The sequence below is a fragment of the Ambystoma mexicanum genome, chromosome 10 (assembly GCF_040938575.1).
Source record: "Ambystoma mexicanum isolate Mex_15411 chromosome 10, UKY_AmexF1_1, whole genome shotgun sequence".
Classification (NCBI taxonomy): domain Eukaryota; kingdom Metazoa; phylum Chordata; class Amphibia; order Caudata; family Ambystomatidae; genus Ambystoma; species Ambystoma mexicanum.
This window is the reverse complement of record NC_090932.1, coordinates 1672608232-1672634230: the sequence shown is the minus strand read 5'-3', so window position 1 is coordinate 1672634230 and position 25999 is coordinate 1672608232. Positions and strand designations below refer to the sequence as shown.

Here is a 25999-nt window from a genome sequence, read left to right as displayed (position 1 = left end):
CACGATGTGGAATGCTGAGCCCAACGGCATGGTGCACGTGGGGTAGAACGGAGGGCCGGGTGACCATTGCAGGAGTGCTGGAAAAGCCGGGCTCGCATTTCGTGCCATCTTAATACCTATGTGATATATATATATATATACATGTAATAAATAATTATAGTTTCCCTCGTGCGGCCGCGTCCTCTGTAGACACTACAGAAGTGGGAACGAGGATGAACACACGAGAGCCCAATCGCTACAAGAGCTGTCAGCTAGGAGACGGGGAGCAGTGTGCAGTGAAAAGGCACAACACACACTGGGGGCTCGTTGGTACCGGCAGGCCAAGCCGAAGGCAGGCAGCCATTTTAGGAAGTCAGGCATCCTCATTCAAAGCTGCACTATACTGAAGCCATCCTCCTCATCGCAGTACATTTTGTTTAAAATAGTAAATTACAAACTGCTTCTTCTCAGTTTACTTTGGAACATTAATATTGAACAATTTTAAAATATAATATTGGACAATCCTTGTGAGTACACATCCACAAGTGCAATACTAGAGTTCAAGTGAAGTCCACTCACCACGGCTGCCCAGATATCTCAATCCACAGTGTGTCCCCGCCAGCAATGTTTCTACCAGAAGCTGGAGAACCAGTTCTAAAATGGAAAAGATGGCTCAAAGGATTTGAATCTTATGCTAACATGGTGTGTGTCACAAACTACAGTGTAGACAGGAAGTAATCCTTGTTCTTACATTGATTAGGCCCAGTCGGCCAAGAGAAAGTATGTGAGGATCTTCCAGATTTAACAGGTAATCAGAGCAAAGACATGAACGAGTACGAGAAGGCCATAAAGAAAATGAGTAAACACTGTCAGAAACAACTGAACACTACTTTACAAGTTTGAGAAGCGTACACAAGAAGAGGGCGAAGGTGTACAACAGTTCATCACATCCCTGCAGAATTAAGCAAGGACCTGCCGATTAAACCAACAACTGGATGAAAAACTCTGAGATCAATTTATGTTAGAATGTAGCAGCAGCAAAATAAGGGAAAAATGATGAGCAGAAGATGACCCACCACTGGAGACCGTCTTATGCATAGCCAAAGACGTTGAACACACAGAGAAGTGTGTGATGACTTTAGAAGGCAGAGTAAACAAAATCGCTGTCAAAACGGCCCCGTCAATGTATCGCAACCGAGTGGCCAATTGCAGTGGTAGGAAATCAAAGGGTGAGAAGGAGATGGGTCAGCGAGAACAGAGAGTCCCGACATGACAGTGAAAAGAGAGAGGCAGTTAGTAGAGACACCAGTAGAGGCTCTGCCATGGACTTTCAACAAAGACAAGGTAGACAGAGATTTAGGGGGCGAACCACTGTCAGGACGTGCTGCTGGTGTGACAACCCTTCTTATTGGGCGAACAGTCCGACAGTCCGATGTGCAGAATTTGTAATGGAAAGGAGCATCTGGCTAAGCGCTGTAGAAACAAGAATGCAACCGCTAATTGGACTGGTGAAGAAAGTGATGAAGGTGAGGAATATATCTCAGCTGTAGGAGGTGAAGAAGGAAAGGCAGATAGCCTGAAAGACATTGTTCATGTTAATGGAGTTCCAGTTGTCATGATGATTGATTCAGGAGCCAAATATACACTCATCCCACAGGTGGGATGGAGAAGGTTTGGGACCAAGTATTTCCATGAGGTGGATATAAATCCAAGGGCCTAGGGAGCAGTGAGAATGTACTTGATTGGCTGGTTCAAGGCAAACCTGAACTTCAAAGGAAGGCAAGCCGAAGGGTGTACATATGTGTCAAAAAGAGGAGCATCTCCCCTCCTTAGCTGGACACACCAGAGATTGCTGAGGTGTGATTGGATCCGAATGCAGAAACGTCAGTGTTTACAGTTGAAGGTTACGAGCAAAATACCAATAAAACTCAGAGTGAAGTGTTCAAAGATGAAATAGGATATTTGATAGGGTTTCACATTGGATACTACCCAGAGAGGGTTGCAGGCCAGTGGCCCAGAAGCTTCGTAATGTTCCTCCGTGAAATCGGAATTGAAGCAAATCGAAAGAACATGGAATCATAGAAAACATTGATGCTTCAGAATGGGTGTCACCTTTAGTTGTGGTAGGAAGAACTCTGGCAAGGTCCAAATCTGTGTTGACCTGATACAGCTTAAGAAATGTGTAATTCCAGAAAGACATCCTCTACCTAATATACAGGATTTAATCTTGACAATGGGCCCAGCAGAGGTATTTTTGACATTTCACCTCATGCCACCTTACAATCAGGTTAAACTGTACAAATAATCTCGACGCCTAACTGCATTTGTAACAGCAGAGGGATTGTGTCAGTACTGGGGGATGCCATTCAGTCTTATATCCGCAGCTTCGGTATTTAAAAAATCATGTAGAGAATATTTGATGGAGAAGAAGGTGCGATTTTCTTTCAAGATGATGTTTGGGGGTATGCTGAGAACAAAGGGGAGCATGATGGGAGGCTGGAAAGAGTTCTCGAAACCGATGTGATATGAAAATTACTCTTAGTGGTGAAAAATCAAAACTCAATAGGAAGGAGATTGAGTCTTTAGGGCATGTGATCTTCAAAGATGGTATTTCGCATAATAAGGATTTAATTAGCACAATAGAATACATGACGACACCAAATTGCAAGGATCTTGTCAGGACATTTTAGACATGGCGGAACACTACTCGAAATTGATCAGAGGTTTTGTCGATCACCCGGGTGCCTTAAGAAGCATGTTGAAAACAAACAAGACATTTTCATGGGATGGAAGCTGTGGGAACGAATTCCAGTATGTAAAAAGAGCTTTGGAAATAGAGGGCACAGTGATTATGACAGATGCAAGCAATGTTGGTTTGGGGGCAGTGCTTACGCAGATTGAAGGAGGAAGAGAGCACATAACAGCATTTGCATCATGTTTACTGAAAGGTCTGGAGAAAGCTAATAGGACCATAGAGAAAGAAGTCCTGGCTATCAAGTGGGCTACGGATACATTCAGACATTTTGTCTGAGGAACCAGGTTTGAGTTACATACGGACCACAAGCCGCTGGTTGAGGAGTTTTCCACAAAGGATCTGGGTAAAGTATCAGGCAGAATATGGAGATGGGTGTCCAGATTACAGGAATTAGATTTTACTGGACAATACATTCCAGGAGTGAGAAACTATGCTGGGGATTGCCTATCATGTATGACTACAGAAGTAGAAACTAAGTGTGGTGACGAAGAACAGGATGCAATTTGTGAAGTATTGTATCTCCTAATCCTGGAACAGGAGTGGTATGAAAAGATGGAAAAGGATGGAAAAATGAGCATCATCCTCAAAGATTTAATGGAAGGAGGACTAAATAAATAGGAGTGGACGGGTTCTGGAACATTAAAGATGAGCTGTGTGCTCAAGATGGCATTCTCATGAGGGCATATAAGCTAGTGCCACCAGAAGTATTAAGGGACAAAGTGATACGCCTTGGACATGAAGGTCATCAGGGAATAGTGGAGACAAAACGCAGGATAAGAAACAGTTATTGGTGGCTGGCTTGTGACACCCAAATTGAAAAGATGTTTAGAGATTGTATATTGTGTACCAATAGTGACAAAATGTGTGTGAGTGAGAAGTGTCCTATTGCTGTCACGGATGTACCATTGGAGACCTAAGAGAGAAATTGGAGATTGATGCGATTGGACTGATTTGGAGTGGCAGGTTTCAAACATATTGCATTATAGTTGTGGGTGTTTTGACGAGATGGGCAGAAGTGATGACACCACATGTCACCACTAAAAAGGTTATTGAGTTCTTGGAGGAGATGTGTGGGCATGAGGGTTACCCTTAAGTAATGTAACAAGGTGTATGGTTCCAACCATTAAAGAGTTCGCTGTAACCACTTAAACTAAATAATACGGCAAGGAGCGTAGCCAATTCCACGAGGTCTACCCATAAAGACCTCAAATAATTGAAAGAAAGAAAATAAGGTTAGGAAAGGAACATCACGCTTTGCATCGTTAATAATTATTTCACAACGTAAATGATCAATTCAGCGGGTTAAAATCGGCACCCAGGATTTTAACCCATTGAATTGGAGCAGATGAGCTCTTTTTTGAGGTACAACTGACCTGAGTGAGTTCCCCTTTCATGGGACTAAACCCTTTATTGCGAGGAACTCTTTCAGAAACATTTTTCAGAGAACACCATTACCTAACCAGCACACCTTCATTCGAACCTACATATTCAGCAATCCAGACATAGGCCTTGAGGACGACTTAGGTCGACACAAGTGTCAGCTGACTATTTGAGAATAAATCATTAACAGATGAAGATTTGTCAAGACTATTCAGTCACTTGATCATTAAGATTGTGAAATAATTATTAACGAGGGAAAGTGTGACGTACCATTCCTAACCTTATTTTCTTTCCTACCCTTGAGTAGTCCTCACCGACAACGGTTTGCAAGTCCAGTCGAAATAAATGAAAGTATATCTTGAGAAAAGGGCCATAGTTCATTAAACCAGTGCCAGTTACCATCTGAAAACTAATGGGGCTGTGGAGAGATATAACAAGATAATCAAGGAGGCCATCAGATGGGCATGGTCTAATGGGAGTGATTGGAAAGAGGTAGTGAAAAGAACAATTGTTGCTCATAGATTTACACCACACAGCACTACTGGAGTGTCATCTTTTGAACATAGTTGGGTTAGGAAAGGCCCCACAAATCTCTTTCCAGGTTGAATGGGTGATGTTACTGGTTTGGAAGTCATGTTGGATGGTGTCAAGGATAACAGAGTGAAACAGATGAAGAATAAAGCATTGCAAGATAGTAGGAGATTCAGGAAACTCAGTTTTCCGCAAGTGGGACGCTGGGCCAGAATCAAATTACCCGCTGTTTTGAGAGGCAATGGCTGCCAATGGTCTAGACCAATTGAAGTAATAGAGGTTTTCAGACACGCGTTGAGAATGAAGGATGGAATGGTATGGAATTTGGAGAGAGTGGTGGTGGAAAGATCAAGACAGAATGAAGTGATGAGTGGAAAGGAAGTTGGAGTTGAGAGTGAAGTGAACAGTCGTGGCATTGTCGGATACAACAAATATATTTCCAGATGCATCGAGATGTGGTACGAGCTATCGAAGACCAAGATATCTGGACGACTGCACACAATAGTGAAAATCCTAAGAGGAACTTTTATGAAAGGAAGGGGATGTGTAGGGTGGAGTCCACATAGTGTTGTGGAACCCGGCAACACGATGTGGAATGCTGAGCCTGGCGGCACAGTGCACGCAGGGTACAACAGAGGGTCTGGTGACCGTATCAGGACTGCAGGAGAAGCGGGCTTACATTTAGTGCCATCTAAATACCTGTTTGATATATATATATACATGTAATACATAATTATAGTTTCCCCTGTGCGTCTGCGTCCTCTGTAGACACTACAGAATGTCGAGCAGACAAAAGAGAATTAGAGATGGAGAGTAGTTAGACAGGTAGAATGAAGAGGAAACAAGTCAGATTGGTGTACAGGAAGTAGAGAATGGAGGCAATGTGAGATCTTAGCGAGAAGAAGTAGAAGAAGCAGATGAGAGAAGGATGGAAGTTTGTGGTATGAGAGGGAGTAGGACCGTGTGTTTGAAGTCAGCAGGGAAGAAAAAAGAGGTGAGAGATTTGTGTCAGGAAAGGAAGAAGCTGAATTTGGGTATGAGATTTTGGGTATGAGGGAAGAAGGCACAGGGTCAAGAGGGAAGGCCTGAGCTCCTGAAGGACATATTATGTACATATAAATTTCATTTCCAATAGGTTTGGTAATAAAATTCACAACTCTCTATTCCATAATACGTTCTACACATCGGATCCTCTTCGGATCACCAGCTCCCTCCTTTCCTCTCAATCTCTGCTGCCCACACTGGGCCCGCTTACCGCTCCTGCCTGTGAGTCTAAGAACCTCAGGGTCATCTTTGACTCCACGCTCTCCTTCTCGCCTAACATCACTGACGCCTCTAAAAAGTCAAACTAGCAGCTGCACCTCCTCAGAGGTATTCTTCCTTTTCTCACTTTCCCCAGAAACTCACTGTCTCCAGAGCTCTAATCCTCTCTAGGCTGGACTATTGCAACAGCCTCTTTCTAAATGTACCTGCCTCTACTCTCCGTCCGGTACAACTTATCCAGATCAGGACTGTGAGACTTGTCCTTGGCCTCAAGCCCAGGGATCGTATCTCTCCAGCACTGAAATCTCTTCATTGGCTCCCAGTGGTGGCAAGCATCAAGTTCAAGACCCTCTGCATCGTCCACAAGGCTTTATGGGGCCAGGGACAGCAATACCTCCAACTCTCTCTACCGGTATACCTTCCTACTCTGGCCCTCCGCTCCTCCACCTTCAACTCCTTGGGGGTCAGTCACTTCTCCAAGCAACAAGTTGGGGGTAAATCTCTTTCTTCGGCTGGTGCTTCCCTCTGGAACAGCCTCGCTGCCTCTCTAAAATTTGAGCAGAACCATCTCCGGTTCCGGAAGCACCTCAAGACCTTCCTCTTTGCTTCTGCCTTCTCTCATCATCTCCCCTGCTGATCTGATCTCCTGTCTGATCCAAGCACTGGTCACCTGGCCACCCTCCGAACTCGGGCCCAGGTCCCTGCCTGTCCAGCTGCATACCCGCACTTGCTCTTGGCACCCCCGGAACTTGTGGTCTGTATCTGTAACCCTACAGTCCCCTCTCATGCACTTATTAAACATGTGTTGCCTGCACTTCTGTACACCCGCACTTGCCACCCGTTAGCTGCACTACTTGTTGTTTCTGTTTTTCCTTTGTCCTGAACTTCTCCATCCATCCACCCCATCCCCGGTACTTCTCCCCTCCCTTTCCCTTGCACTTGTGCAATCTGAATGTCCCTGGGCGTAGTAAGATCGTTGTTTTTTGTTCTCCTTCCTTGCCCTGTCGTGCCTTGAAACACTTGTGTATATGTGCTTAATAAATGCCATATCATACTCACATGTTTGTATGAGTAATTTCTGCTGACACCCATGGTGCCATCATGCCAGCACATAGCATTGTTAAGGTTAAGTGTGATTGTCTGTGGAGTTTCAGACACTAACTTTTCATAGTGCGGGTAGTGCAGCCTACATGCCTGCCACTCCCTCCATCGGGTGGTGTCTAGCGATTCAAGTGGCGCGAGGGGCGAAGTGATGGCCTAGGTCTTGAGGCAGAGAGATTCCTCGAGGAGGTGGGTCTTGAGTTATTTTCTGAATTGTAGGAGCCTGGGGGCGAGTTTGTTGCTGACGGAGAGGAGGTTATATAGACTTGGGGCGTAGGAAGAGAAGGCTTTTTTTCTGGTCCTTTCCTTTTTGCAGCAGCGGATTCCAAGTCTACACGTACCCTGGCTTCTAGTGGTGCACTGTCCACTGGAGATGCCGAGTTTTCCTGCTAGGTAGGAGGGTGACCTTAGGGCGACTGCCTTATGAATGATGCAGCAAGATTTGAAGGTGATTTGTGCGTGCAGTGGGAGCCAGTGAAGGTCGATCCGGTTGTATCTGCATAGACCCTTGATGAGGCATCAAGGCCATGTGTAGGACATTTATTTCTCTGGGGCACATAGGAGAGAAGGAGGCATTCGAGGAGTGCATTTCCCCCGTCCAGGTGGGATTGGACCAGTGCTTGAATGGTGGATCTAAAGCTGTCTTGAGAGGGAAGGGCTTAACTTTCCACAGGATGGAGAGCTGATACCAAGCTGTCTGAGTTTTCTTCCCTGTGTGTGTCTTGAAGGAGAGGTGCTTGTCGATGTGGAACCTGAGGGACTTGGCGCAGGCAGTGAGCTCAGGTGTGAATCCCTCACTCAGAGATCATGGTCGATAGCCAGTGCTGTTGGTGAGGAGTAGGAATTCAGTCTTGGAGGGGTTGAGCTTCAAGTATGCACTGGACATTCACGACTGGATCAGCGAGAGGCAGGTTTTGAGCCTATGGGTGTCCTTGCTGGAGTCGATCTTGAGCTATAGCTGTGTGTGTCATCAGCGGATTGGTGGATGTGGATGTTGTGTGTGGCTAAGAGGGCTCCCAGAAGCTCCATGTATAGATTGAAGATCACTGGGGAGAGGATGGATCCCTGCAGGACTCCACATGTGATGGATAGCATTGGCGATTTAGAGAACTCCATCTTAAGAAACTGCTGGCGGTTGGTGAGGTAGGACTTGAGCCAGCATAGGACAAGGTTACTGATCCCCATGCACCAATGTAGTGTGCCCGTAAGCATCTGGTGGTCAACTGTGCTGAAAGTGGATGAGAGGTCGAGTAGAACCAGGAGGCCAGGGTGGCCGTCGTCAAGGATGTTGAGGGCATTGTCGACCACCTGTATGGTTGCCGTCTCTGTGCTGCATCTGGGTTTGAACCCATATTGGCAGGTTTGTAGAGATTTTTGGTGTCGATGTGTTTCTGCAGTTGAATGGCTACCGTTTTCTCAATGATCTGACCTCGGAAGGGAAGACGGGTGATGGGGCGATAGTTACCTAGGTTGTTGGGATCCAGAGTGGGTTTCTTTAGTAGAGGGAGGATTTGTCATGCTTTTAGGGTCGATAGGACAGTGCCTTGAGGTAGGGAGCTATTGATGATCACCAAGTAGGGAAGGAGGGCTTCTGCGTGGAGGGTCTTGACGATGGATGCTGGGAGGATGTCATCTGTATATGATGTGGCTATGAGGGAGGCCAGGGTTTCTACCAGGTCCTCTCGAGAGAGAGAGAGAGAGAGAGAGAGAGAGAGAGAGTGTATTGAATGTTGTCCAGGGTGTGGTTATTTTGCAAGGAGGGACATGGGTCTTGCTGATTTTGTCGATGAAGAAAGTGTTGATGGCGGTGGATTTTTTGATGGAGTGTGGTATGACAGGCTTGGATAGTGGGGCGATGCAGTGCATGACTATTTTGAAGAGGACTCTGTTTGTTGTCAGCTTCTGCTATGGTGTTCTGAAAGTGGGAGGCCTTGGCTGTGTTGAAGAGTTGTCAGCGAGTTGCTCTCCGTTCTTTGAGGAGAGCCAGGTTGGCTGCAGTCCTGGATCGGTGTCAGGTTTTGTCTTGTTTCCTGATGACTCTTTTGCTGAGGTTGAGTTCCTGCGTGTACCAGGTTGCTGACGGTTTTGGTTTGCAGGTATGTTGTTTCAGAGGTGCGTGTATGTCGATGGAAACTAAGAGGTTGGCATTGAGCACTTCTAGTAGAGAGTCGCTGTATGGTTGGGGGTGTCCGGTCCATGTAAGGTGGAGGTTGACAAGGTTCTCTGTGAGGGTTTGTCTGATGGGTTTCTGCTGAGAGTGCTTGACTGGGGTGGTGTGCAGGATGTTGAAATGCACGGCTAGGTGGTCAGACCAGTCAAGCAGGAGAGGAGAGCTGTAGTCGAGGTAAGACAGTGCAGTGATGATTAGGTCGATGCTGTCATCTTTCTCAAGTGTTTGGTCTTTCGGGTGCTGTGTGAGGCTGAGGGTGTTGAGAAGAACGAGGAGAGCTTCCTTCATCGGTTTGGTGGCCTTTTTGCCTGGGAGGTTGAAGTCACCTGGGAAGATCCTGGCCATGGTGGTGACCAGGTCAGAGAAGTCTCTGATGAAGGCAGTGTTGGGTTTAGGTGGTCTGTAGATGAGATGGAAGGCGACTGTATCCATCGGGGAGAGCGGAAAGTAGCAGGAGAGAACTTCAAAGGAGCCAATGTTGTGGACGCTAAGTCTGGTGCAGGACCACAAAGTCTTGTGGACAACTACAAGGCCTCCACCCGTCTTCTCTGGTCCTCACTGTGTTGGATGTTGTAGCCGTTGGTTACAAGGACGTCTAGGATGTAGGTGGAGGTGGGTGTCGGCCAGGTCTCAGTGATAAAGATGGCGTCATGGTAATGTGCAGTGATGTGGTTGGCAATATCAGTTTTATGGGTAGGAGCTGAGTGGACCATTACCCTGTGACACTGTAGCAGTGTGAATAGGCCTAGGGTGGAGCTGGAACCCTGAAAGAAAATCAGCTATGCAGGGCCTTAGAAATGTTATTTTACACCACAGTGCTCCAGTTCTGAGAAGTGCAATCTCAGGTTACTGAACACAAGTGTTAGGCCACACAGTGACAAGAGGCCCAAAAATGGAAGAGGGAGAGCTATATAAGACCACTTTACAACACAGAAGGGCCTTAATCTTCAACTGACAGTAAAAGAGGGTACACTCAAGCAAAACGTGTTTGGGGGTCTGCGGAATGCAGATGAATGCCCTACACATTTCTTATTCAAGTGTAAGTGCATAAAACCAAGAGCAAGGAAAGTGGGGGAATGATCAAAAACTATTTCAAAAGGTTTCGGCAGATATAGCATAATAATGCCCGAGCTGGAGACTAAATACACTATTCAGTGCCACGGGATGTGAGGTATGTGCACCTGATGATCTTTTCATGAAATGATATCTAGGGATCCATTCCTTCCTCTTTACCCCTCCACCCTTGCAGTTACTTGCCCTAAAGTTGTGCATTGCCCCCTGGAGTGGTCATGCAGACAGACACTGCATGCATGAACTCTGAGTGGGTCAACCTGAGGATCTTGGTTATATGCCCAGTTACTTTTGCAGAATGTGTGAAGCGCCTCGGTTAATTAAACCTATTTTAAAAAGTATACAATATGAAGAGACTATTAGCTTTTATTTACCTTCAATTAACAGCAAAAAGTTGTGTGCGATTTCGTTCAGGGGGGGAGAATTTAAAGGGGTGTCCGAACATTTTTGTAATCCTCAGACAAAATGGAAAAATGATCTTGCTCGTGCCTACAGCCTAACCCGCTGGATGGATTTGCATCAAACGTGCGCTAGGAGCGGCAGCTTGGTCCCGAAAGTGGGCTTTTGCATATTTCGTGTAAATACATCCAGTGGTTGCCTTTAAAATGGCCAAAATGTAAGTACAAAAAAATGGTGATATCTAGGTCTGGTCTGCGGACTCTTTTCCTGATTCAGAGTCCGTGGACGCCTCCGGACCAATGAGAGAGAAGCGTGATGTTCGCAGACATCATACACACCCGTAGATTGGTCAATGAAAAACGTGATGTACGTCAAAGGTTTTGAAATGGACGCCATGTTGGATTCGCGAACTGTGCCTGTAGTCCACAGTCATTGCAGTACAAATATATTCAAAAACACAAAAGTAAGCTTGTCAAACAAATGAAACAATCTCTGGGTAGTTGAAGGGTGATGAGGATGGGATGGGATATGGCCATAGAAAGCCAAAATTCAGGTGTTTTCGCTTCTATGACATCTGCAAACATCCATGCATATTTCTAGCATTACAGGGTTCGTGAAATGCAGTTTTTGGATGGCTTATAACTTTGGCACCACCTAATGAAACGGCATGAACGTTTGCAATATCATTTTAGACCTGGCCCAGAATGGTTCTGCAATGTTTGATGCTGTTTTACCAAGAGGGGGAAAAATTAGACGGGGGATTCCAAAATATTTGAAAGGCTTATAAATTTAGTGCCGTTTGATGAATCTGCACAAATGTTTGCAACAAGATTTTAGACCTAGATGTGAATGTTTTTGCAAAGTCTGAATGGATTTTGTCACGTGGGGGCTATATTATATGACTACTTTTTGTACATACGTTTTGACACTTTTCAAAAAAATAAAACATGGACAGATTTGCAACAAACTCGCACAATAAGCATTGGCAAGGACACGAAAGCATGGTTTTGGAAATGAGTCAGTGTTCTATTTTTTGAAAAGGGTCATAATGTAGGTACAAAAAAATAGTGATATACCTTTGGTGACTGAGGTATAGCCTGAAGCCATCGGCAGTGGGCAGATTATCCGGGTCATGGCATGACTCAGACAATCTGTCTACTGGTCATGACCACGAAGGACCGGCAATGGGGTAAAAGTGGGCTAACTCAAGTGATTGCAAGCACGCGCATTATGCACTTCGCATCAGTTCGATTTCATGATCTGGCAAAAGGTTATATTATCTTGGTTTACATTATTCACAGAAGATAATGTCACATATCAGAATGGTCAATATATTGCAACTGGTAAGCTGCATGCTATTTATTAAATTACGGATCACCGAGGGGTGTTTTGTCACATTACTTTGAGATGCTTCAATGTCGTCACAATTACACGTTGTTTGAGCTGGCATAACAAACACTATCAGTCACAATCCAACAATCACTAAGCGACCGTATTGAAACGGAAAATGGTAACATATGCACCCTTTTGCATGTAAGGCATGAGCCAGTATTTACTTTAAAACAAGAAGTTGGCATATGTTTAAAGAGATGTATATTTAATAATTTAAATGATACCACAGTAGTTGACATACGCTGCAATATCCCTTTCTGATAACTTTACTGTTTTGTTGTTTCTCTAAATGATTTCTTGTAAATGTTTGTTTGTGTAGTGTGTGTTTATGTCATGTGGGCTGTATCTATTCATGATTGCATTTGTGCCTAAATCGATGGACGGTGGAAAAATCTGCCCAATTAATTAATGTGGTTCATGCAATAACGTTGGTGTGTTTTTATCAAATTAGTAACGCCCTAATGAAGGACTTATTGAGTCCGAAATGCATTGGCATTTTTTGCATCTGCAAATAAAATACTGATAGTATCATTGTCAGTGAACGAGTTTGGTACTAGATATTTTAAATTGGTGCAATAAGCCCTGGACTTAAGGATGAACATTACTGAAACCTAACTAACGGAATCATCTTATTTTCTAACTATTAGGAAGCCCCCAGAGTGGTGTTAAGGGTGTGCAGCCCACACCGATGGCTATTGAGCCTAGGTCTTTTCCTTTAAGTTTCTTCACACGCCGTGCACCGAGGCATGATATAGTGGGTTGTACCCCACTCTTCAAACAAAATTTCTATTAACGATTACTGTTTGTCAGTCATACGCACACAGTGGTGCCCGCTCATTCCAATCAATAGCAGTAGAAGTGGGCATGGCTACCAGGGACCGGCTATGTGATAAAGTTTTTCGAAATCGGGTTAGGTTTGAATGGGAAAAAACATTCTGCTCGTGGTGACACCCCGAAGTGCTGGACAGGATGCTGCAAACATTCGAGAGGAGCATCAGCAAGGACCTCAAAGCATGGTTTTGCAAATCTGTCCTGTGTTTTATTATTTCTAAAGTGTCAAAACAGAAGTACAAAACATTGTGATATAACTTTGGTGCCCGGGCAATGGGCCTGGCCCTGAGCAAGGACAAATGTCTACTCTGAATTGCTTATTGGGGCGTGTGGCAGGGTTCAAGCCCTAGGCTTCGATGGGAACAAATATTCTGCTTGCAGTTACAGCCTGAAGTGCTGGGCTGGATTATAACAAACCTGCACAAGGGTCATCAGCGAGGACCTGAAAGCATGCTTTTGCAAATCTGTCTTGTGTTTTATTTTTCGAAAGTGTCCAAATGTCATTACAAAAAATAGTGCTATAGTGCATGGACAGTGGCCTGGCCGAATGCCTACTCTGATTTACTTATTGGGGAATGTGGCACAGCCGATGTCCATGCCCCATGGATTGTGGAGACTGGCCATGGCTATAAGTCATGAGCACTGGGCATTGGTCACATTACAAGGGTATAGTGGAGAATGCAGGGTAGCTGCAATGGATAATGGGGGTGGTTTGGTGGGGCTGAGGTCATTGTCGAGCCTCATGCCCTAGGCAATTCAACCATGACTTGCATCCCCAGAATGCACTGCTGATAACGATACACATCATTATGCATTGCAAAAAATATGTTTGTTAAAGGAGGTTCACAGTTCTTTCATATATGTTAAAAGAGGAATTATTAATAACTTAACATTTTCACTTATAAAAACCTATGATATTCGCAGGTATAACTATGTTAAAGGGATGTTATGGTTAAGTTGCACTAATAAAAAACGATGAAATTCAATGAAAAAAACATTGTTAAAGGGACTTTATGGTTACAAATAAAACCGAAACCCCCAGAGATTTCACAATTGGTAAGCAAAGTAACCATAACTCACGCCACCGCGGTGCACTGCTAAGACTAACACCCAGGACATCAAAGATGACATCACAAATGTCATTGATGACATCACTGTCCACGTGAAACTGAATTCTTGTTGGCAAAATTGTTGTGTACTTTGCTGTGCTGACAGAACACTTTTAAATTCTTGAATTGCAAGTTAATAAAACCAGCTCTTCACTAAATTGCAATGCTCTTATAAAGATGGGCTGGAGTTATAGTGTGGAGTGGGCGGGTGGGGGGGTTGAGCCCACACATTAGCAGGGGCTATATTGCCTAGAAGCTGCCATGGGCAATATTACAAATGATGCCATAAATGTGAAAGGTTTAGCCTCCAACGTTTACTAATCAGAATAGACCTATGTACAGTCCATGTCATTGAAATGTGCCATATTGGGTGACAGGTTGTACAAACCTGGCCATCATATGAGAGCCTGTGTCCCGGCAAGAAACCGCCACCAGATTTCTTCATTTGTTTCCCCCATCGCTGATAGGCCTGAAGTTAAATTAACTCCACCTCTAGACTAGTTTCATGGTGTGTGCTAGACAGAAACCGCACTACCCAGGCAGAAGGTTTTAGCCATACTTTTTTTAAAAAACAAGCATTGGCAAAGCCAACAGTTTATGTGTATGCAGAGGAAAGGCATTTGTCAGGCACTGTCCTAATAGCACCGCCTGGCTAGAAGACGGCAACAGCTGGTGTGACTACCTGGGCATGGGATGTCAGCGCCTGGCAAATACCTATACAAAATCTAAAGAAGTTGGCTTTCACAATGTTTGCTTTGAACAGGACTTCCATCCCGGTGACAGACTCAAGGTCAGACATATTGCTTAGTGTTCAAATGGTTTAATGCACACATGGTTAAGGCCATTTTATTGCACCAGGAGCTCATTTGCATCGGCAATTAAGTCATTAACTTTCAAACGACTGCTTAGAAAGAAAACTGGTAGGCCCTGTGCAGAGCAATGCTTGATGTTACTGTTTGATAAAGCTCGCTCAGAGAGATCCAAAGGGTGTGTGTTTTGGACAGAGAGGGGGATGTGTTGAGTGAGAACGGTCCCCGGGATTCGGTGGATACAAATCCCAAACAACACACACAGGCAGTGCGATCCTCCTCAAATCTCATCTCCCTCCCTTCTACACACCACAATGCAATAGGTTAGGCTTTCAGCACCCCTCCCACCCCCTCCTGGAGCCAAAAGTAAAGACGAAAGGAGTTCATCGGAGAAAAAAAGCTGTATCGTGGGAAAGAACATTAAAAACACCCATATAAAGATGTATTAATAATGACGAGAGAATAAAATCCTGCTGGTTATTAATAGTCAATCTTAGTGAGGGGCTGTTTCTAATGTTGTTTACCCGATGCGTGCCTTGCAGTCCGCATTCAACGTGTGTCTTTGTTAAATGGCTGAACTAAAAAAGGCGCGTGTTGGTGATGACGCAGAGTACGCAGGCCTTGTGACCCCTGTGGAACGCAAGTGTCATCACTACCTCCACCCCCACCCCCACCAGTAAATGCAAAGAGATATTCATAGCAGGCATTGGGGCTTTGAAGCTGCTTATGGACACCTGCTCACCTCGACATGCAAATGCAGACACCACGGCGTGGGGGAGGGGAAGGATGTACAGCAGCCAGCCAGCATTTAGGGACAGTGTTATGTGACAATGTCCCGTGTGTCAGGCGGGGGCAGGGGGGCCAGGAGAGTCTCGGGGGTCAGGGGTCTAGGAGGTTCTGGGGCCAGGGCAAGGGGGTCCAGGAGCATGGGACAGGACAGTACTTGCTGGGTTGCACGTGCTACCCCTGGAATCTGATTGGCAACCCTATCCTAAGCTATTTTTTATGTTTCCTTTTTTAAGGCGCTCACACAGCCCGGGGCATGCAGGAGTTTTTGTCTTAGTTGCCTATAACACGCTTAAATCCCGAGAGGTTTCTAAGCGCGGACCCGGGGATCGAACCTGTGTTGCTCCGTGTCGTCTTGCTTCCAAGGCGAGCACGTTGCCCCTGAGCTATCCTCCCGGACACCATAATCATTAGGTGTGTGTGCGCTCTTACTACATACCACCCCTGATTGGTCAGTGCCCCACTTGCGCCACCCCACTCAAAAGAGTCTGGACACGCCACTGTGTCCGTGAGGTCTGTATTGCAGACAAAGCTTGCAGGGAGCTGTCATAGGAAGGTGTTGAGAAGCCGTGGCCGCCATGGCACTGCCACCCGATTCCAGTGTAGAGGAGGGTCTCTTTACGCCCTTAGCCCGCAGAGCCGCGGGAGTCAGAGAAAGATTCACAGGACCTGGCATCAATGGAGCAAGCACAGCCATCGCAAAAGCCTTCCCTTCCGTCCAGCCAGCGCTAAGTGCACACTATGAAACAAAGCGCAACTTTCAGGGGGTGAAGGTGGCGCTCCATGGGGGCGAGCTGTCTAGTAAGAGAGAGGAGAAAGGGACAAGTCGTCACATATGTGAAAGAGCAGAGAAAGCGGGTGAGACGAGTAAGAGGGGACACGGGGCTAGAGATAATCGGGGAAGAAAGAAGGAGGAGGAAGAAAGAGAACCCAGGGTAAGGTTATCAAATGAGGATGGATTCAGAAAAGAGAGGAAGAAAGAGAAAAACAAAGGGTGGAGGAGGGGGAAGAAAAGCCCAACGGAAGCTGCAGTCGGTAAAAGGGGAGATGGGAGGAAGAGGGAGAGGGCGAAGTAGGGGCTGAAGAGGGCGAGTCACTCTTGCATCCTACAGGGGAAGGGTCCTGCCCATGGCCTGTCGGGGCATAGTCCAGATCCTGGCATGACCGAAAGTCAGTGAACGCGGTGATCGAGCCAGACCCCGGAGGAAAGGGAGCACCCCAGAAAATGCCTGGTTTGAGTTGAGCCTGTAATAGGCTCACCGCCAAAGTGTCAGAGCCTGTGACTGAGTACTGTAGTACCATACCACCTTTGGCTGAGTGGACCAGAAGACTGACAGCTGCCTGGAAATCGACCCAGGGCAATGGGGAAGAAAAACCAGTCAATGCCCATATGCCAAGGACGCAGGAGGATGCCAGGCTTCCTTCAGAAGGTATTTGCAACACATCCAGCCCAGGAGGGCTATTCCAAGACTGAAGGATGAAAGACGTGTGCTCGGCACGTCAATAGCTCCTGTGACTTTGAATGACTGTGTGGACAAACCCCAGGACGATTGGTCCACCAACGGGTACAGAACGGAGGAAAATCCACTGATTCAGAATCGCAAATCTGCTCGTCTAGAGTACAAGCCAAACACCAGCATTGGTCATGTAGGAGGGATCGAGCTTGGACCATGTGTGAATTATGTCCAATGATGTCATTTGCAGGACTCGAGCAGCTCCCCTCAGGGACGTCATTTGGGGTTCGCCAGAGGTCGCAAGTGCGACCTCTGAGGTCTCCTTTGCGACCTCTGTGGTCTCCCCTGCGGCCTCTAAAAAAAAAAAAAAAAAAAAATAGTATTTTTTGTTTTGTTTTTTTTTTTTTTTGCAATGCAAGCTCTTGGGCTATAGCCAGCACCATGTGGCTTTTTAATACTAGAGTGGCGAACTTTCTTGTTCAGGCCCCTTAAAAAAAATAGGCAAAATAAGAACAGGAGTGCCACAAGTCTAACACTTTCAGCACTGAACCTAAATAAGAAAGAATAGGAATGCCAAAAAATGTGTCTTTCTGGAATTCTATACTATAATTGTTAGACTCATTAAAGGTTTATTTCAGGCACACTTCAGGGGTGAGTCACTGATTTAGTCTGTTCTCAAACGCCTCAACTCAGCCATTCATCCTTCTGAGGTCGATAAAGGAGTACCAACACAGGAAGGGTGATATTGGGTGTATATTTCATCTATGTAAAGCGCTTAAGCGTAAGTGCTATATAATAACACATCATTCTCATTTGGTCATGGACATCTGCTTGCAATCACAGTAATTTGGTAATATGGGTTATACACACTGATCTTAACGATACATATGGTGATCCATTCAGGTATGAAAGGTACATCACATTATAGTGATATCGTAACCATATTTTTTGTAGTGTACAATGCTATGTGATGCCACTTCCTGTTTTGTCAGCGGGTGAAAGGTCGTGTTCCATCGCTTCCCGCGATATCACTTTGGGGTGGGGTCAAATGACATCGCTTCCTGTGATGTCATCAGGGGTCAAGGGTCGTATGATGTCACTTCGCTATCCCTGGCATTTTGGTGAAATGACGTCCCCGGCTCCCCTCAACCAACGGTGCCCTGCTGGAATAGGAGCACTAGGTTTTAAATGTACTGATTCAAAATCACGAACCTGCTCGTCTAAAGTACGAGCCAAACACCAGTATTGGTCATGTAGGAGGGATCGAACTTGGACCATGTGTGAATTATGTCCAATGATGTCATTTGCAGGACTCGAGAAGTGCCCCTCAACCAAGGGTGCCCTGCTGGAATAGGAGCACCGGGCAACACCTTTATTGATGATGGCAGAAACGATACATTAAAAACCTACTGAACATATATAGTAGCCTATCATGTCAAAAGGAAACTATTGGTGTTTGGGATTGAACACAGCTCATTCTCTTTGCCAGAATCAAACCTGGAATGCAAAGGGACCACCATGGCTGGAGAGCAGTGGTTTTTATAGGCCATTGACGTTGAACATCTGCTCCATGACCCATACAGCAACTGCTCACTATTGAAACAACCTTTAATTACCAATTAAAACAATTAAAGACAGTCTCTGGGGTAACGGTAGTTGGAGGGGAACTCAATGAGGATTAATGCTTTTCACGTCAAAGGCCTGTAGAGGAGGTGGTTGGGGCCTAGACAGAAATAAACTGAACAGATGACAGATGTGCAGTTATTGGACGGCGGCCAGTAGGAAGGACATCGTTTATAACTTGCAAACGGCAGAATGTGATGTTCCACCTCAACTGAAAGACCTTAGAACTCAAAAAAGAAAACTGCAATCAATATGGTGACACTCGCCTACTGAGGAGAAAAAAATCAAGTTAGCCACCCATGCCAAACGATATGAAAAGGAAATTATTAGCACAAAATAAAACACTTACAACGACAGAATAGCTAAAGCCAAATCTGACACTAAGGAATTATTCTCCATCCTGCATGAAATGGAATCACCCATACCGCAAACTGATAATACTCCCAAAAATAAGCTCTGGTGCACTAATATACAAAATGCCCTTGCAGGATAAATTAGCTCTCTGCAAACCAAAATTGCAATTAAAAAAGCTGCATTGCTATTGCCAGCGGAGGCTACTCCCAAGGTACAGCCCTCCCTAAACCAGTCCAATAACACTCCTCACCCATTTAGCTTCAAATAAATAACCATACTAGAGACAGAAAAAATAATACTCTCCCTAAAGCCTTCTAATTGTAAAGGAGATAATTGCCCTCCTCAAATTATAAAAGATGCAGTGAGAGACCTAGCTCCCTTCATCTCTAAACTGATCAACGCCTCCTTTAAGACTAACCTAGTGCCCAATAACCTTAAACAGTCTTGGGTCCTACCTCTGCTAAAAAAACAAACTCTCGACCCTTCCATCCCGACAAATTACAGACCCATCACTACCGTCCCATTCCTACTCAAAATCATTGACAGGGCAGCCTACCTGCAAATCCAGGATTACCTTGAAACTAACAACCTTCTAGGCTCACGGCAATCCGACTTCCACCCCCTTCACGGCACTGAAACAGCCCTGATTGACCTCAAGACTCAAATTGACGAGTTGAAGGATAATGGAAAATCAGCTATGCTACTCCTCCTTGACCTATCGGCAGCCTTCGACCTGGTAGAGCATGCAGTTTTATACAATCACCTCGGCTCCGCTGCCCATTTCTCAAGCGATGCCATAACCTGGGTTCAGTCCTTCCTTGCTAACCGGACAATGAGAGTCTTCTCCCCCCTAGCAGCTGCTGATCCCATACAAGTCTCCTGCGGTGTCCCCCAGGGATCAGTGTGTCTCCCACTATATACAACATATTTACCAAACCTTTGTTTGACAGGTTGGATAGACTGGGTGTCATCTACACTAACTACGCAGATGACACTCAGATCCTCATCCCCCTTTCGGGCAACTTCTTGGAAGACTCAGCCTTGGTAAACAAGATATATCTCCTCATTAAGGCATGGATGGCATCCCATGGCCTCTGTCTGAATGACGGCAAAACGGAGATACTGATCCTCGGCACAGAGACAGCGATTAAAAAACTTGACCCCAATTATGCCTCGTTTAACATTGACAGCAATGTCAACAAAGTGATGCCTGCAGTCAAAACCCTTGGGGTCTATCTGGACTCAGCACTCACTTTCAAGAAACAAATTAATTCACTAGCGTCCTCCACGGCTTACACCTGTAAAGTGATCCGAGCATGCAGACCATTCCTAACAGAGGCCAGCTGTATTACCTTAGCTAATGCACTTATCTTATCCAGATTGGACTATTGTAATGCCCTATATGCGGGATCTAACAAGTACATCCTTAACACACTCCAAACACTCCAAAATAACGCTCTTAGAGTAGCCTTAAACATTCCTAACTGAGCCCATGTCTCTACCTCCAGAAGGAACATCCACTGGCTAAAAATTTAAGACAGGATCACCCTCAAAACTCTCTCGCTCACGTCCAAATGCCTTAACAACATCGCTCCTCCCTATATAGCAAATAGAATCAACAAGAGAATCTTAAACCGCCCCACAAGATTGACTAACGCTTATACCTTGATGGTGCCTAGATACAAAAAGAGTACACCTGGCGGCGCTAGCTTTCCAGTCATGGCTGCCCAAACCTGGAACAAACTCCCCTTAGAAAGGACCAACCTTACCTAAGTTTCAGGCGCAAGGTTCTTTCATGGATACGATCTAATGACATCTAATGTGATCACCCTCTTTTACTAGAACCACTCGTCCTGAGTGACACCTCCCGACTATGCCCATTGTTAACCTGTCCCCCCATAGGGACCTCCGACTACCACTGCTAGTATCTAGGCACTTCACTGGATCCTACCGGGACTACAAAACTGTGATTGATTGTTACTGAGCTCTTTATGCTTCCGACAGCTGGCATTAACTGTATAAGTATATTCAGACTGTAATGTTGTTGAACTGCCCTACTGCCTATTTTGTGTGTGTCACTGTAAGTTCTCAAGTATCCTTGTAATGTTTGCGCCCGGCTACCTGCGGGTTTGGTTTTGCGCTATATTAAATAAACAAAGGAAACAAACAAAACAAACAATCTAACCCCTGGACTACAAGTCCTATAATGCATTTGACAGAGAAATGATAGAACAGCCCAGGAAAGTACTTGTGTGGTGAGATTTGCAGCAGCTCAGCACATCCGAGCCTTGCAAAATGTGTTCTGTGTACGAACTGATCTTGCCACAGAGAAATACAATTTGCCGTCAATAGGTGCCTGCCACAAAAAATATATCATTGGGTAACAGAACATAGATTGACGGAAGGTGGTCCGCCCATGTACTATAAGGCATTCCACCTGATAACAATGTCCCACTACAGTGCGAGTCCTGTAGCAGCATTGGTCGTGTAGGAGGGATGGAAATGGGGACATGTTTACATTATTATAAGTCCACCTAATAATGACATTTCTGTGACTCGGCCAGTTCCCCCCAGCTGACCACTCCCTGCATGAATAGGAGTGTCCCTTCCAGTGCACCTACTGCCTAGAATGCATCTATTGACGACAATATCACATGCTGAACAAGTACATTGACCAGACTAACCAATTAAAGGAGAGCAGTGGCGAAATCTTGGGACCAGTGTTGAATGACAAGGAGACATCTCGCGTGAAATGATAATGTCCCCCATGGCTGCTTCGGCCGTGGACCGGAGATCATCTGGGGTCAACATAGTGGGACGATGTGTTGATGAAATCGCCATCTTGGGAGCTGAAAAAGAGGTCTCTCTCCCAATGACGCCCTCAAACACAGTCTCTTCTTAATGGTAGACACACACGCAAAAAGTAATTTAAAGAATAAATCAGAAATGCACGTCGCTCTCCACCAAGGAGGACATTGCCAAGCATCAGAACTTCAGAAAGCCCCTTTCTGGATAATGTCTGCTTGGGTTTTAAACCCATTATGACACTGTATTCACAGAATGACTCCTCAAGCAGCAGTGAGAGTGCGGTCCCTGTTATTGGCCGACTCAGACAGAGCGTAAACTTACCTCCACTTTAGTCATTGATCAGCTTCACCAGAATTCCTTAGAGAGATACCCAGACCTGCCAATCAAACCTCAGAAGCAGCCCCTTCCTTGACCCACCTTAATCCTGTGCTCGGAACCGCAGGCGCACTGTCCCATTTACAGGCAGAGGGACCGATGGGGGCCTGGTGGGGCCGGAGTGTCTTGGAGGTACCTGGAACGGTGGAACTTCTCCAAGCCCTTCCCCGGAAGCGATTCCCATCTCAAGGCGCTTCCCCAGCCAATTTGGAATCTGACTCTGAGAGCTTCAAAGCTGGCAGAGAAGATGGGACGGCTGGCATTTTCTGCATGGGCATCCGAACCTGCAGGGCGGGGAAAGTAGATCCAATGCCAGCAGCAATAAAGTGCCATCCCTTTTCCACTTCTGCAAGTCTAAATTTAATATGTAGTGCCACACACGCTATGTGCTCACCATCGTATCATAGTTGTGATCCCTTGGGATCCCATGGAATTGGGGTCAATTTCCTTCTTTCTGCTGTATCTTCCTTTTAAACCAAGTAATACCGTTTTAATATCATTGTCCTCCACCCCTACAAGCCTTCCAAGTTGTAGCGATGCCAGGCCAAATCTTGTTCCATCGAGAGAGGCTCCTAAAACCATCACCTTCAATGACTCCTTCTCCACCATCCCAGCCTCCTATGGTGCCAATGTCAGAGAAAAGCAACTGGAGAAAAGTAGTTGTCAGACTGCAATAGTTGAAGTAGCAACTTATGGTGTAGGATAGGATGGACTAGCGCCTTCCTGGGAGGATTGATAAAGTAGCTGTCGTGGGAGACTCCTGGATTGACGTAACGACTGTAGGAGCATGATGGATGAAGTAGACAGTGTCAGTGAATAATGATCGTGGAAGGGTGGATGTGAAGCCGGCTCTCCTAGAAGTCGATATATGGAGTCTGGTAGGGTTGGATGGAGAATGTTGGGTCTTCCAGATATCGATCTATAAAGTATGGTAGAGTTGGATGGATAAAAATAAAGTTGGGTATTCTGGAATTCGATATATAAAGTAGTGTTTGGTTAAGTTGGATGGATAAAATTGGGTTTTCCAAAAATCGATATATAGAGTCTGGTTGAGTTGGATGATTAAAGCTGAGTCTTCCAGAACTCAATATATATACATATATATTAAGCCTGGCAGGGTTGGATGGAGAATGTGTGGTCTTCGAGCGCAATATAAAAATGAGTGTCCTGTAGAGTTGGATGGATAAAATTGGGTCTTCCAGAACCCTACATAAATAGCCTGGTAGAGGTAGAGGGATAAAGTTGGGACTTCAAGAACTCAATATTCAAAGTAGTGTCTAGTAGATGGTGAGAGAACAATGGTAACGGAAGGATGGATAAAGTAGGCTCTGTTGGAACTTGATTCATAAAGTAGTTATAGTTGGAGCACTTTTGATAAACTGCCCAAGTGTGATGGGTCAAGTAGAGTAGAGCGTCTAAGACATAAATGGATGAAGAAGCATCTGTATGAGTGTGTAGATAAAGTAGAGTGTGTCAGAGCTCGATGTAGGAAGTAGTGTCTTTTGGAACTTGAAATAGGGTCTGTCGGCACTCCTTGATACCTTGGAGGTGGCTACGATTAGAGTTTGATGGATAAAGTAGGGTCTCTCAGAGCTCGATGGATAAAGTAGGTTCTCTGAGAGCTCGATGGATAAAGTAGGTTCTCTGAGAGCTCGATGGATAAAGTAGGTTCTCTGAGAGCTCGATGGATAAAGTAGGTTCTCTGAGAGCTCGATGGATAAAGTAGGTTCTCTCAGTGCTCGATGGCTAAAGTAGGTTCTCTCAGAGCTCGAAGGATAAAGTGGGGTCTGTTAGAGCTTGATGGATAAAGTAGGTTCTCTCAAAGCTCGATGGATAAAGTAGGTTCTCTCAGAGCTCGATGGATAAAGTAGGTTCTCTCAGAGCTCGATGGATAAAATAGGTTCTCTCAAAGCTCGATGGATAAAGTAGGTTCTCTCAGTGCTCGATGGCTAAAGTAGGTTCTCTCAGAGCTCGATGGATAAAGTAGGTTCTCTCAGAGCTCAATGGATAAAGTAGGGTCTCTCAGAGCTTGATGGATAAAGTGGGGTCTCTCAGAGCTCGATGGATAAAGTAGGTTCTCTCAGAGCTCGATGGATAAAGTGGGGTCTCTCAGAGTTCGATGGATAAAGTAGGTTCTCTCAGAGCTCGATGGATAAAATAGGTTCTCTCAAAGCTCGATGGATAAAGTAGGTTCTCTCAGTGCTCGATGGCTAAAGTAGGTTCTCTCAGAGCTCGATGGATAAAGTAGGTTCTCTCAGAGCTCAATGGATAAAGTAGGGTCTCTCAGAGCTTGATGGATAAAGTGGGGTCTCTCAGAGCTCGATGGATAAAGTAGGTTCTCTCAGAGCTCGATGGATAAAGTGGGGTCTCTCAGAGTTCGATGGATAAAGTAGGTTCTCTCAGAGCTCGATGGATAAAGTAGGTTTTCTCAGAACTCTAAAGGTTTTTTAAAAAGGTGATGTTGGAGCTCAGTGGAGAACAGTAGCCTATGTTGGAGTGTGATGGGTAAAGTGGAGTCTGTTGCAGGTTGATGGGTAGAGTGGGGTCTAATGGAGTTTGATGGGTAGAGTGGGGTCTGTTGGAGTTTGATGGGTAGAGTGGGGTCTGTTGGAGCTTGATGGGTAGAGTGGGGTCTGTTGGATGGATGAAGTAGTGTCTGTGAGAGCTTGATAAATAATGTACTTATTTTTCAAAGCTCGATTAATTAAGTAGAGTCTCTCAGAGCTCGAGGGATGAAGTGGAGCCTCTCGGAGCTAGATGAACAAAGTAGGGCCTCTCAGAGTAAAGTGGGGTCTCCCAGAGCTCCATTGAAAAAGTAGGGTCTCTCAGAATTCAATGACTAAAGTGGGGTCTCTCAGAGCTCGATGGATAAAGTGTGGTCTCTCAGAGCTCGATGGATAAGGTGTGGTCTCTCAGAGCTCGATGGAAAAGGTGGGGTCTCTCGGAGCTCGATGGATAAAGCAGGCTCTATCTGGCCCTGGTGTTTTCAGTAGTGCCTGGGAGAGATTGAAAGTGAAAGTCGGGTTGTTCGGCTCCCGCGGAGAAGGGGTCTTTCAGGGGGTGGGCGGGGGATAATGTAACACCTGCCGGAGCTTGAGGATGAAAGCAGGGTCTGCCGGAGCTTGAGGATGAAAGGAGGGTCTGCCGGAGCTCGAGGCTTGAATGAAGTGGGGTCTCCCGCAGCCCAGCGCGTGAGGCTGCATCTGCCGGAGTTGGATGGATGAAGGGTCCCTGGTGGCCAGCGCCTGGAAGCTGCAGCGAGTGGTGGCGCGGCGCGGCCCCGGCAGAGAGAACGCACCGAGGCAGCAGCTTCTCCGTGACTAATGCGCCCTTGTCCGCCCGTGTGGGATTAAGGCGCCGATGACACCAGATCCAAATTAGAGCTGGAGGAGGCGCGCGCCCGCGCCGTCCCCAGCGCGTGTGGGCGGCGCGCGCTCCCGGGCGCCCATCTGGAAGCAGGCGGAGATGCGGAGCTGCTAAGCGTGGCTGTGGAGCGGGAGTCACGCATGTAAACCCCATCCCATCACGCAGCCACGGGTGCACTGGCCGGAGCGGGCTCTGACAGCCGAGTGCTAATCCCGGCTCTCCGCTTCACAGCGCCACTGTGTGATCCTGGGCAAAGCGAACGCAGAGTGTGGACTCTGCAAGCGTGAGACGCAGCCTAAACACAGTCCCTGCTGATATGTCATGTTAAGTTTGTGACTTGTGCAGAGGATCACCAGGGTGATTATTATACGATGCAGGGAATTGTCCAGGTAGTGGTGTACTAGGGGGGCGGCAAAGAACTGAAGTGCATGGACAGGTGCAGC

The 25999-nt window shown here is 46.0% G+C and overlaps 1 protein-coding gene across 18 annotated transcripts in view; it reads right to left on the bottom strand.

The window, feature by feature from the left end:
• RIMBP2 (RIMS binding protein 2) overlaps positions 1-25576 on the bottom strand; it is a 2252680-nt gene extending 2227104 nt beyond the window's left edge. For 6 of the 18 annotated variants that reach the window (XM_069620088.1, XM_069620089.1, XM_069620092.1 and 3 more), the window contains exon 1: positions 22233-25575. In XM_069620088.1, coding sequence (XP_069476189.1) covers positions 22233-22271 — 39 coding nt within the window. In that variant the 5' untranslated portion in view covers positions 22272-25575. Of the gene's footprint in view, positions 1-22232 lie in introns of all 18 variants that reach the window. The other 12 variants (XM_069620094.1, XM_069620100.1, XM_069620107.1 and 9 more) reach the window with 5 other exon arrangements.
• Between the last annotated feature and the right edge of the window lie 423 nt (positions 25577-25999).